The 13495-nt window shown below is 46.2% G+C and overlaps 1 protein-coding gene across 5 annotated transcripts in view; it reads left to right on the top strand.

Moving 5' to 3' along the window:
• LOC135551990 (growth factor receptor-bound protein 10-like) overlaps positions 1 to 8533 on the top strand; it is a 58935-nt gene extending 50402 nt beyond the window's left edge. The window contains exons 9-17 of one of the 5 annotated variants that reach the window (XM_064983319.1): positions 160 to 297; positions 433 to 543; positions 2852 to 2950; positions 3141 to 3218; positions 3322 to 3438; positions 3554 to 3620; positions 7021 to 7108; positions 7236 to 7329; positions 7488 to 8533. In XM_064983319.1, the coding sequence (XP_064839391.1) occupies positions 160 to 297; positions 433 to 543; positions 2852 to 2950; positions 3141 to 3218; positions 3322 to 3438; positions 3554 to 3620; positions 7021 to 7108; positions 7236 to 7329; positions 7488 to 7634 (939 nt within the window). In that variant the 3' untranslated portion in view covers positions 7635 to 8533. The other 4 variants (XM_064983323.1, XM_064983322.1, XM_064983321.1 and 1 more) reach the window with 4 other exon arrangements.
• The last annotated feature ends 4962 nt before the right edge of the window (positions 8534 to 13495 follow it).

Below are 13495 nucleotides of genomic sequence, written 5' to 3'. Positions count from 1 at the left end.
CGGAGCACATGTCCTGGTATTCCGTCTGGCCCCGCGGCCTTGTGAATGTTGACCTGTGCATGTACACATATGTACACCTCTATCCCCACCTCCACATCCACAAGCACACACACACATTCCAGAGAGTCCTTGCTCACTCCCGTGTGTGTTTTGGTACAGAACTTCCTAAACTCCAGCAGCTGTCCGGAGGTGCAGGGGTTCCTCTATCTGAAGGAGTCTGGCAGGAAGTCCTGGAAGAGACTCTCCATGTTCCTCAGACGCTCTGGACTCTACTACTCCACTAAAGGATCCTCCAAGGTAGGAAGAAGGGATGTGGCCAAAATTACTTCTCATTGCCCTAGTGCCCAATTATCTGTTTAGTGCACTGCACTAAAGAAACTACTCCAAGGAAGGACTGTTCAAACCTCCTCCCTACCTCCATCCTCTCTCTAGGAGCCCAGACACCTCCAGTTGTTGTCAGACCTGGAGGACAGTAGTGTGTTCACAGTGACCACAGGGAGGAAGCTGCACAACGCCCCCACTGACTACCAGTTCTGTATCAAGGTGAGGGACACACTCACACACACTGGCCCCAGGCAGCAGATAGACAGTCCTGTAATGTGTATACCTCTGCGGGGGTTATCCCTGGAGGTAACCAGGTTATACTGGCTCAGCCTAGTGGGATAGGCTGGGACAGGGCCTGCTAGGACACACTGAGCCTGACACACAATTCTTATTTGTCACATGCTTCATAAACACCCGGTGTAGACTGACAGTGCAATGCTTACTTATGGGCCCTTCCCAACAACGAAGAGAGAAAGAAAATAGAGAAATAATAGAAATAGTAAAACATGTAATAATAAAGTAATAATAAATACACAATGAGTAACGATATCTTAGCCTTTAGAAACTATTCATTCCCCTTGACTTATTCCACAGTTTGTGTTACAGCCTGAATTCTAAATGGATTAAATATATATATATTTTTTTAGACACAGTACCCCATAATGACAAAGTGAAAATGCATTATTTTATTTTTTTGCAAATGTATGGATAATGAAATACAGATATTTCTCATTTACCTAAGTATTCACACCACTGAGTCAATAATTTGTAGAAACACCTTTGGCAGCGATAACAGCAGTGAGTCTTTCTGGTTAAGTCTCTAAGTGCTTTCCACACCTGGATTGTGCAACATTTGCACATTTATTTTTTTCAAAATTCTGAGTAAAAACTGTAACTTGGCCACTCAGGAATGTTAACTGTCTTCTTGGTAAGCAACTCCAGTGTAGATTTGTGTTTTAGGTTATTGTCCTGCTGGAAGGTGAATTCATCTCCCAGTGTCTGGTGTAAAGCAGACTGAACCAGATTTTTATCTAGGATTTTGCCTGTACTTAGCGCTGTTCCATTTATTTTTTATCCTGAAAAACTCCTCCGTCCTTAATGATTACAAGCATACCCATAACATGATGCGGCCACCACTATGCTCGAAAATATGGAGAGTGGTACACCGTGTGTGTTGTATTGGATTTGCCCCTAACATAATTCTTTGTATTCAGGACAAAAAAAGTGAATTGCTTTGCCAAAATGTTTTTGCAGTATTTCTTAGTACCTTGTTGCAAAACGGATACAGGTTTTGGAATATGTTATTCGGTCCAGGCTTCCTTCTTTTCACTCCGTCAATTCGGTTAGTATTGTGGATTAACTACAATATTATTGATCCATCCTCAGTTTTCTCCTCTTCAGCCATTAAGCACTGTAACTTTTAAAGTCTTTATTGGCCTTATGGTGAAATCCCTGACCGGTTTCCATTCTCTCTGACAACTGAGTTAGGAAGGATGCTTGTATCTTAGACTGTCATTATAAATAAGAATATGTTCTTAACTGACTTGACTAGTTAAAAAGGTTCAATCTTTTTTTTAATCATATTTGTAGTGACTGGGTGTATTGATATACCATCTATAGTGTAATTAATAACTTCACCATGTTCAAAGGAGTATTCAGTGTCTTCCGAGTGACGCAGCGGACTAAGGCACTGCATTGCAGTGCTAGAGGCGTCACTAAAGACCCTGGTTCCATCCCAGGCTGTGTCACAACCGTCCGTGATCGAGAGTCCCATAGGGCGGTGCACAATTGGCCCAACGTCGTCCGTGTTAGGGGTTTGTTTGGCCAGGGGGTAGGCTGTCATTGTAAGTAAGAATTTGTTCCTAACTGACTTACCTAGTTAAATAAAGGTTAGACTTTTTTTCCCTTTTTTTAACAAATAGGTGCCCTTCTTTGCGAGGCATTGTTAAATCTCGCTGGACTTGGTGGTTGAATCTGTGTTTGAAATTCACTGCTCGACTGAGGGACCTTACAGATAATTGCTTGTGTGGGGTACAGAGACGAGGTAGTCATTCAAAAACACTATGTTAAACACTATTAGTGCCCACCAGAATGAGTCCATGCAACTTATTATGGGTGCATCAGTACTGCTTGCCGTGCAGTAGCAGAAAGAACAGTCTATGGCTTGGGTAGCTGGAGGCTTTGGCAATTTTTAGGGCCTTCAACTGACACCGACTGGTATAGAGGTCCTGGATGGCAGGGAGCTCGACCCCAGTGATGTACTGGGCTGTATGCACTACCCTCTGTAGCGCCTTTCGATCGGATGCCAAGCTGTTGCCATACTGGGCAGTGATCTTAGTTGAGGGGCTTTAAGCAATATCTAGTTATAGATATATATATAGTTATAGATCTAGTTATAGATATATCTAGTTATAGATCTAGTTATAGATTTAGTAAATACTGGCTGACGGGTTGTCTAACTGAACATTTGATTGTTTGATTGACAGCCCAGTAAGGTTCAATGATTGGCTGATTGTTTGATTGACAGCCCAGTAAGGTGAGGAGTGGGTGCAAGGAGCTGAGGATGCTGTGTGCCGAAGATGAACAGAGCAGAACCTGCTGGATGACTGCCTTCAGACTGTTAAAGGTACAGTACACACACACACACACACACACACACACACACACACACACACACACACACACACACACACACACACACACACACACACACACACACTCTCTCACAGAATCTTCTGTATAACTGATGTTTCATTTATATTTATTACTTGAAAATGTATTTTGTTGTGAGCTACATATATGTTCTGTTTTGACAGTATGGGATATTACTGTATCAGAACTACAAGAGTCCCCAGCAGCAGAAGTCTCCTGTCTCACACTTCTCTACTCCTGTGGTAAGATTCCTATTCACATGTTTCTATTCCCTACTCTATTTAAGCAAACTAGAATCTATTGGAGAGCGGTAGCGTGGCTCAGACAAGATCTCTGTCTCTGTAGAGGAGTGTGTCTGAGAACTCTCTGGTGGCCATGGACTTCTCTGGCAGGACGGGACGCGTCATAGAGAACCCTCTGGAAGCACAGAGTGCCGCGGTGGAGGAGGGACAGACATGGAGGGTGAGTAGGAAGGAGAGGAAGTGGATGGGATGGAAGATTGGGAAACTCAGACTAAGAAGAAGGTGTACTTCTGTCATTCTGAATCTAAAATAGTTTTTTTTTTTTCTGCCATCAGAAACGTGGTCACCGTATGAATGCTCTGGGCAGTCCCAGCCTCCTCCACCCATCTTCTCTCAGCTCAGGTACCCTACACTTTACATTACTTTGCTCTTATACATGGATAGTAGTACTGTAATATTTACACTAGTAACAACATTTAACAGTAACTTCATAAATACTTAGTAATGCTAGATGGCGCCGGAGGAGATGGCTGCCGTTTTACGGACTCCTAACCAATTGTGCTATTGTTATTTGTGACTTATTTTATACATAATGTTTATGCTACTGTCTCTTATGACCGAAAATAGCTTCTGTATATCAGGACAGCGATTACTCACCTCGTACTGGACAAAGATTTTTTCTTTAACGAGTCGAACGCAAAGAATTTACTTCAGACACGCGACAAGGCCCAAATTCCCGTCATTCGCATGTGAAAGAGACGGAGAGATCTGGGATTTTGGTCTGGGTACCTTGTAAGGATCCGACGGCGAGTGTGGAATCTGCCTCCACCATCAATCCTGTTAGCCAACGTACAATCATTGGATAACAAAATTGACACGCTACGATCATGAATATCCTACCAACGGGACATTAAAAACTGTAACATCTTAAGTTTCACGAGTCATGGCTGAACGATAAACACGGATAACCTACAGCTTGAAGGGTTTACGATGCATCGACAAGATAGAACAGCTGCCTCAAGTAAGACATGGGGTGGCAGTCTGTGTATATTTGTAAACAACAGCTGGTGCACAAAATCTAATATTAAGGTTTTCCTCGCCTGAGATAGAGTATCTCATGATAAGCTGTAGACCACACTATTTACCAAGAGAGTTTTCATCTATATTGTTCGTAGCTGTCTATTTACCACCACAAACCAATGCTGGCAATAAGACCACACTCAATGAGCTGTATAAGGCCATAAGCAAACAGGAAAACACTCATCCAGAGGCAGCGCTCCTAGTGGCCGGGGACTTTAATGCAGGGAAACTTAAATCCATTTATAGCTCATTTCTATCAGCATGTTAAATGTGCAACCAGAGGAAAAATAACTCTAGGCCACATTTACTCCACACACAGAGATGTGTACAAAGCTCTCCCTCGCCCTCCATTTGGCAAATCTGACCATAACTCTATCCTCCTGACTCCTGCTTACATGCTAAAATTAAAGCAGGAAGCACCAGTGACTCGGTCAGATGACGCAGATGCTCAGCTCCAGGACTGTTTTTCTTGCACAGATTCTTCCAATGGCATTGAGGAGTCCACCACATCAGTAACTGGCTTCATTAATAAGTGCATCGACGACGATGTCGTCCACAGTGTCCGTACGTACATACCCAACCAGAAGGCATGGATTACAGGCAACATGGCACAAAGTTTAACGGTAGAGCTGCCACTTTCAAGGAACGGGACTCTAACCCGGAAGCTTATAAGAAATCCCGCTATGCCCTCCGATGAACCATCAAACAAGCAAAACATCAATACAGGAGTAAGATTGAATCATACTACACCGGCTCCAACGCTTGTCGGATGTGGCAGGGCTTGCAAACTATTACAGACTACAAAGGAAAGCACAGCCGCGAGCTGTCCAGTGACATGAGCCAACCAGATGAGCTAAATAACTTCTATGCTCGCAAGCAACACTGAAGCATGCATCAGCCATTCCGGACGACTGTGTGATCACGCTCTCCGGAGCCGATGTGAGTAAGACCTTTAAACAGGTCAACATTCAAAAGGCTGCAGGTTCAGACGGGTTACCAGGAAGTGTACTCCGAGCATGCACTGACCAACTGGCAAGTGTCTTCACTGACATTTTCAACCTCTCCCTGACAGCGCATTTCAAGCAGACCATCATAGTCCCTGCACCCAAGAACACTAAGGTAACCTGCCTAAATGACTACTGACCCGAAGCTCTCACATCTGTAGCCATGAAGTGCTTTGAAAGGTTGATCACATCAACACCATTATCCCAGATACCCTAGACCCACTCCAATTTGCATCACCGCCCCAACAGATCCACAGATGATGCAATCTCTATTGCACTCCACCCTGGGACTAAACACCTCCCTCTGCAACTGGATGCTGGACTTGCTGATGGGCCACCCCCAGGTGGTAAGGGTAAGTAACAATACATCTGCCACACTGATCCACAACACGGGGGCCCCTAAGGGGTGCGTGCTCAGTCCCCTCCTCTACTCTTTGTTCACCCATGACTGCATGGCTAGGGACAACTCCAACACCATCATTAAGTTTTCCGACGACACAACAGTGGTAGGCCTGATCACCGACAACGATGAGACAGCCTATAGGGAGGAGGTTAGAGACCTGGCCATGTGGTGCCAGGATAACAACCTCTCCCTCAATGTGATCAAGGCAATGGAGATGATTGTTGATGACTACAGGAAAAGGAGGACTGAGTACGCCCCCATTGTCATCGACGGAACTGTAGTGGACTAGCTTGAGAGCTTCAAGTTCCTTGGTGTCCACATCACCAACAAACTATCATGGTCCAAACACACCAAGACAGTCGTGAAGATGGCACAACAAAGCCTATTCCCCTTCAGGAGACTGAAAAGATTTGGCATGGGTCCTCAGATCCTCAAAAGGTTCTACAGCTGCACCATCGAGAGCATCCTGACTGGTTGCATCACTGCCTGGTATGGCAACTGCTCGGCCTCTGACCGCAAGGCACTACAGAGGGTTGTGCGTACGGCCCAGTATTTCACTGGGGCCAAGCTTCCTGCCATCCCAGGACCTCTATACCAGGCGGTGTCAGATGAAGGCCCTAAAAATTGTCAAAGATTCCAGCCAATGTAGTCATAGACTGTTCTCTCTGCTACCGCACAGCATGCGGTACCTGAGCGCCAAGTCTAGGTCCAAAAGTCTTCTTAACAGCTTCTACCCCCGAGTCATAAGACTTCTGAACAGCTAATCAAATGGCTACCAAGACTATTTGCATTGTCCCCCCCCCCCCTTTTACGCTGCTTCTACTCTCTGTTTATTATCTATTTTAAGTCGATTAAACTCTACCTACATGTACATATTACCTCAATGACCTCGACTAACCTGTACCCCAGCACATTGACTCTGTACCGGTACCCCCTGTATATAGCCTCGCTACTGTTATTTTACTACTGCTATTTAATTGTGATATTTTAATTAGATTTTTTACTTAATTCACTTTTTACTTAAAGCTGCATTGTCGGTTGAGGGTTGACTTAATGGAGTGTATTGTTACACAAGTGGGATATGAAGCAGTTCCTACATCTGTGGTTACCTCCCATATGGCACCCTATTTCCTTCATTGTGCACTACTTATGGGCCCTGGTCATAAGAAGAACACTATATAGGGAAAGGGTGCCATTTTGGATGCAGGCTGCTTGTATCTCTGCATGTGTAAAGCTGTATAGTGCACATCTTGTGTTTATACATTGAAAGCCAAAAATATCTTTCAGACACCTGAAACCTGATGTTGTCTTTCAGTGATCCACAGAACACAGCTATGGTTCCATGGTCGCATCATTAGAGAAGAGTCCCACAAGATGATCATGCAACAAGGACAAGTAGACGGGTAAGGCTTAGAAGCTGTATTATCCTTCTTAAGCCACCCTCCCATCCATCCATCCTAGTACCCACAGACCATCCCTATGTATAGATGTACAGCATAAGTGAAAATGTTTTATGTGTGGGTGTGTCAGGTTGTTCCTGCTGAGAGACAGTCAAAGTAACCCCAAGGCGTTTGTCCTGACCTTGTGCCACCACCAGAAGATCAGACACTTTCAGATCCTACCGGTCAGTTCTTTATACTCATCTACCTCTATTCGGTTCCACTTCCTTCTTGTTCATCCAATTTGGCTCCATCTCAGTTTGCTCTCACATCCTATCTCCTGCCTCCTTCTCAACTGTATTGTATATTGTCTCCTCTCTCTCTCTCTCTCTCTCTCTCACAGTGTGAAGAGGAAGGTCAGATGTTGTTCAGTTTGGATGATGGCTCCACCAAGTTCACAGACCTGATCCACCTGGTGGAGTTCTACCAGCTCAACAGAGGGGTGCTGCCCTGCAAGCTCAAACACCCCTGTACCGCCGTTGCCTTGTGACCCTTCACCCCTGACCCATGAACCATACGCCTGCCCTCTGATCTCACTAAACTACCCTCTGTCTGCAGTTAAATTCTCTACCCCTTGTTCACTAGCTCGTCAAGTGTGCACTTATTCACTCGTTCCTTGTGGATTTGAAAGGAATGGAGTGTTGGAAGCTGATGGTACATGCTTAGTTACACTAATGCTTTTAAAATGCATGAGGGGTAGTGAACAATTGCACACTTTTGGGGGGGGGAATTGGAAAGTGGCCACACAGATAGATAAATCGACAGACAAACAGACATGTGGTGTATTATAGTAATCTGTGGATCCAACCAAGCCCCTGTTTCCTACTCATTCACCCACCTCAGACAGACGATAGACAGGGGGCTGGTTTCCCAGCACTTCTTTATTGATCATCAGGGATCAAATCGATCACAACGATTGACCATGTGTAAAAATCAACCTGTGCAGTCCAGTCTTTATAAGCTGATCACCTGATGCTTCATGCTGCCTTCTGGCTGACGTTGTCTGGGGGGGCATCCTGAAGCATGACGTTGTCTGGGGGGCATCCTGAAGCATGACGTTGCCTGGGGGGCATCCTGAAGCGTGACGTTGCCTGGGGGGCATCCTGAAGCGTGACGTTGCCTGGGGGGCATCCTGAAGCGTGACGTTGCCTGGGGGGCATCCTGAAGCATGACGTTGCCTGGGGGGCATCCTGAAGCATGACGTTGCCTGGGGGGCATCCTGAAGCATGACGTTGCCTGGGGGGCATCCTGAAGCGTGACGTTGCCTGGGGGCATCCTGAAGCGTGACGTTGCCTGGGGGCATCCTGAAGCGTGACGTTGTCTGGGGGGCATCCTGAAGCATGACGTTGCCTGGGGGGCATCCTGAAGCGTGACGTTGCCTGGGGGCATCCTGAAGCATGACGTTGTCTGGGGGCATCCTGAAGCGTGACGTTGTCTGGGGGCATCCTGAAGCATGACGTTGCCTGGGGGCATCCTGAAGCGTGACGTTGTCTGGGGGCATCCTGAAGCGTGACGTTGTCTGGGGGCATCCTGAAGCATGACGTTGCCTGGGGGCATCCTGAAGCGTGACGTTGCCTGGGGGCATCCTGAAGCGTGACGTTGCCTGGGGGGCATCCTGAAGCGTGACGTTGTCTGGGGGCATCCTAAAGCGTGACGTTGTCTGGGGGGCATCCTGAAGTGTGACGTTGCCTGGGGGGCATCCTGAAGCATGACGTTGTCTGGGGGGCATCCTGAAGCATGACGTTGCCTGGGGGGCATCCTGAAGCATGACGTTGCCTGGGGGGCATCCTGAAGCATGACGTTGTCTGGGGGGCATCCTGAAGCATGACGTTGTCTGGGGGCATCCTGAAGCATGACGTTGCCTGGGGGGCATCCTGAAGCATGACGTTGTCTGGGGGGGCATCCTGAAGCATGACGTTGTCTGGGGGCATCCTGAAGCATGACGTTGCCTGGGGGGCATCCTGAAGCATGACGTTGCCTGGGGGGCATCCTGAAGCATGACGTTGTCTGGGGGGGCATCCTGAAGCATGACGTTGCCTGGGGGGCATCCTGAAGCATGACGTTGTCTGGGGGCATCCTGAAGCATGACGTTGTCTGGGGGCATCCTGAAGCATGACGTTGTCTGGGGGGCATCCTGAAGCGTGACGTTGTCTGGGGGGCATCCTGAAGCGTGACGTTGCCTGGGGGGCATCCTGAAGCGTGACGTTGTCTGGGGGCATCCTGAAGCGTGACGTTGTCTGGGGGGCATCCTGAAGCGTGACGTTGCCTGGGGGCATCCTGAAGCGTGACGTTGTCTGGGGGGCATCCTGAAGCGTGACGTTGTCTGGGGGGCATCCTGAAGCGTGACGTTGTCTGGAGGGTATCCTGAAGCGTGACGTTGTCTGGGGGGCATCCTGAAGCGTGACGTTGTCTGGGGGGCATCCTGAAGCGTGACGTTGTCTGGGGGGCATCCTGAAGCGTGACGTTGTCTGGGGGCATCCTGAAGCGTGACGTTGTCTGGGGGCGTCATGCCCTTCCTCTGCTATCCTTATTGGACCAACCATCTAACTCTATCTACGATACTTTATACACAGCCACTAGGAAGAGAAAAAGCTAACAACAAACAGAACAAAAGCAAACTGTGTTGGCCGTTTGTATGAAGTGGCAGGTGATTGTTTGAGATGTGAACTTCCCTGTCAGAGCTGATGGCATTGCGATGGTGTTGTATTACTGTTGCAGAACTATTTGCACTTCTGAACAGACAGCCTACAGTTCTCTTGTAAACTGAATGAAGCTGAATGTCTCAACCTGCTCTTCCTCCTCTCTTTCTTCTCCTCTTGTCCTGCTCTTCCTCTTCTCTTTCTTCTCCTTTTGTCATGCTCTTCCTCTCTCTTTCTTCTCCTTTTGTTCTGCTCTTCCTCCTCTTATTCTTCTCCTCTTGTCCTGCTCTTCCTCCTCTCATTCTTCTCTGCTTGTCCTGCACTTCCTCTTCTCTATCTTCTCCTCTTGTCCTGCTCTTCCTCCTCTCATTCTTCTCCTCTTGTCCTGCTCTTCCTCTTCTCATTCTTCTCCTCTTGTCCTGCTCTTCCTCTTCTCATTCTTCTCCTCTTGTCCTGCTCTTCCTCCTCTCATTCTTCTCCTCTTGTCCTGCTCTTCCTCTTCTCATTCTTCTCCTCTTGTCCTGCTCTTCCTCCTCTCTTTCTTCTCCTTTTGTCCTGCTCTTCCTCTTCTCTTTTTGCGTAAGAAATCCCAGCCTGCTGATTGGATTAGATTGGATTAGAGGCTGGAGAGCCTTTCTGGACTGAGAGCCATGCCATGTTCCTGCTATGTCCGGCTCTACCTGATCCCATCAGAACATTTAAAAAATCCAGAACAACCCTAAAGTTCAGAGAGATGAGAACAGGACGGAAGGAAGAGAAGTTTCACAAACCTGCCCCCTGCACCTTCAATTTGTACTGTCAAGAGTTCAATCTTTCAGGCTACATTCCAATACCCACACTAATATTGCACTTAGAACATATGTCCAATGCATTTTTTCACTGTAAGTGAACAAAACCTCATCACCGCCAGTCAGTATTGTATGAATGTCAATAAGTGTTCTCCAAGTCAGTTGTTAGCTTCCTACTGCAGTCAGCATGATGCTCTGTTCAAATACTATTTGAAATCATTTCAAATACTTTCTGTGCTTGATTGAGCTTGCCTGGCTTAATAGACCAATATAACAGTCCCAAAACTTCAAACCCCACCCCTCTGGCACTCAAGGCAATCTCCCAAGTATCTGATAGATTTCAAGTAGTATTTGAACCTAGGTTTGGCTGTATTGTCCCTGACCCACACCTTGAAGTTGTAGACCAGGGGTGTCAAACTCATTCCATGAAGGACCTAGTGTCTGCTGGTTTGTGGTTTGTCCTTTCAATTTGTGTCCAATTAAGATCTAGACAGCCAGGTGAGGGGAGTTCCTAACTGATCAGTGACCAATAGATGTGAGAGGGTATTCATTCTCAGAATACAGGGATCCATTTAAAGCACTCCCCAACATGCCTGTATTTATGTTGAAATGTATGCTACGTTGACTTTGCTGCAGCCATAGTTAAATTAGTTTCTCTCGACTTGTGTGTGTGTGTATGTGTGTGTGTATGAGCATGTGTGTGTGTATGTGTGTGTGTATGAGCGTGTGTGTGTGTATGTGTGTGTGCATGAGCGTGTGTGTGTGTATGTGTGTGTGTATGAGCGTGTGTGTGTGTATGTGTGTGTGTATGAGCGTGTGTGTGTGTATGTGTGTGTATGTGTGTGTGTATGAGCGTGTGTGTGAAGTCATACTATTATAATGCACATAGTCCACCTATTCTTTTATCTGAAATGTATTATGTTCCAAATCCTCCTCTCCTGTTTAGCAATGGAAAAAAGGGTAGAGTAGGAAGATGTCTGTGAGTATTGGGACTCAGCCAGCCCCTGTTTGGTCCTGTAAGGTCCCGTCCTGTTTTGTCCTACCCTGTTCTGTCTTGTCCTACCCTATTCTGTCCTGAACTGTTCTGTCCTAAACTGTTCTGTCCCGACCCATTCTGGCCTGTCCCGTCTTATCCTGTCTCGTCCTTCTCAGTCTTCTAGCGTGAGGCAGCAGAGCTGTTGGCCTAGCGAGTGTGTGACATAATAATACCTGCTCAAAGCTTTCACCAGATTTACTAGACTCACGCGCAAACACATACATCAGCAAGGGGCTACCAGGCACTCTGCCAGGCCAGCTCTCTGAATAGTGTCACTGTTGTCACTCCCGTCCAATCACTCCTGAACCATACCTGACTCTACAGCTCTACAGGAGTCTGCACTACCAAACAATCAAATACTTCACCTCACTCAGAAGCTCTGGCTGGACATCTTAGTCAATTAGGGCAGGCTAAAATTATAACCACCCCTTTGTCTCTCTCTGTCTCTCTGTCTCACTCTCTCAGTCTTTGCCTCTTAATCACTGTGTTATAATGCAATCCTTCACAGAAGTCCAATCATATGGATGTACAGTATATATAAATTCAGCATATGAATATCTATTTTATAGAATGTGAAACTATGGAAAAGCTGTAGATCTAACACTGTATCTAGGTTACAGATCACTATGAGTGCGTTCCAAATGGCACCCTATTCCCTATATAGTGCAGTATTAAAGGGAATAGGGTGCCATTTAGGACATTACCTATGTATTGGGCGTTATGCTTTTACTCATCACTCCGTCTCAAATGAAGGTGACGATGTGTTTTTCATTATTGATTCATTGACTGTTTGCTTTTGATTTTATCACAAATTGAACTTTTATATATATATATATATAAAATAATATACCAGAACATAAACAGTATTAAATTAAGCTTTCAAACTGGACTCTTTTAGCATGCATTGAATTCTGCAGGATGTATAAGCTGACTGGCTCAGAGAATGTTAACTGTCTATGTAAGGACTTTCGATGCTGTCAAAGTCGTGAGTCTCTGTCCTGAACATGACTTAGGCCAGGATTCAATCAAAGGCGTGTTGTCGACAAGCCCACTGCACTGTCGACAATGCGCCTTACAAATGCAATTTCCCTGACGTTTGTGGAGATCACATTTATGGTAAACGCTGCAGATGCCGGCACAAGCGTAAATTACCTTAAAGTGCAATGCACTTGTCGACAAAGCACCTTTTGATTGAATCTGGGCCATGCAGCTTTCCTTACACCGGTGTTTCCAAAGCTTGGTCCTGGGGACACCATGGGTGCACGTTTTGGTTTTTGCCCTAACACTACACAGCTGATTTAAAATAATACAAATTAGATGATTATTTGAATCAGTTATGTAGTGCTAAGGCACAAACCAAAATGTGCACCCATGGGGGCCCCAGGACCCAGTTTCAGAAATCCTGCCTTACACTCAATGTTGAGAACATATTGCTTACTTCACCCATCCAGGTTTTCTAATCTAGGCCTACATCATAAAAAGGGCATGATCAATAGTCTAAGGCAGGGGTATTCAACTCTTACCCTACAAGGTCCGGAGCCTGCTGGTTTTCTGTTCTACCTGCTAATTAATTGCACTCACCTGGTGTCCCAGGTCTAAATCACTCCCTGATTAGAGGGGAACAATGAAAAAATGCAGTTCAACTGGCTTCGAGGTCCAGACTTGAGTTTGAGGGGGCGAGGGACGAGAGACTGAAACGGGACTAGCTAAGGATATCTCTCTCATACATTTATCAAATTAGCCAGGAAATAAATAAAAAAGTAAATGTAAGGTTGGACAAAAGTTTCTTCTGTGCCAGTCTAGCCTTATACCTTCCCTGTCTCTCTGTCCTTAACTCCATGTACCATATCCGGGGTCCTGTTCCATACGGCAAACCCTAGCAGAACCT

Source organism: Oncorhynchus masou, chromosome 13 (genome assembly GCF_036934945.1).
Source record: "Oncorhynchus masou masou isolate Uvic2021 chromosome 13, UVic_Omas_1.1, whole genome shotgun sequence".
NCBI lineage: Eukaryota > Metazoa > Chordata > Actinopteri > Salmoniformes > Salmonidae > Oncorhynchus > Oncorhynchus masou.
Note: the sequence above shows the minus strand (reverse complement) of the source record. Positions and strands in the feature narration are given on the sequence as shown.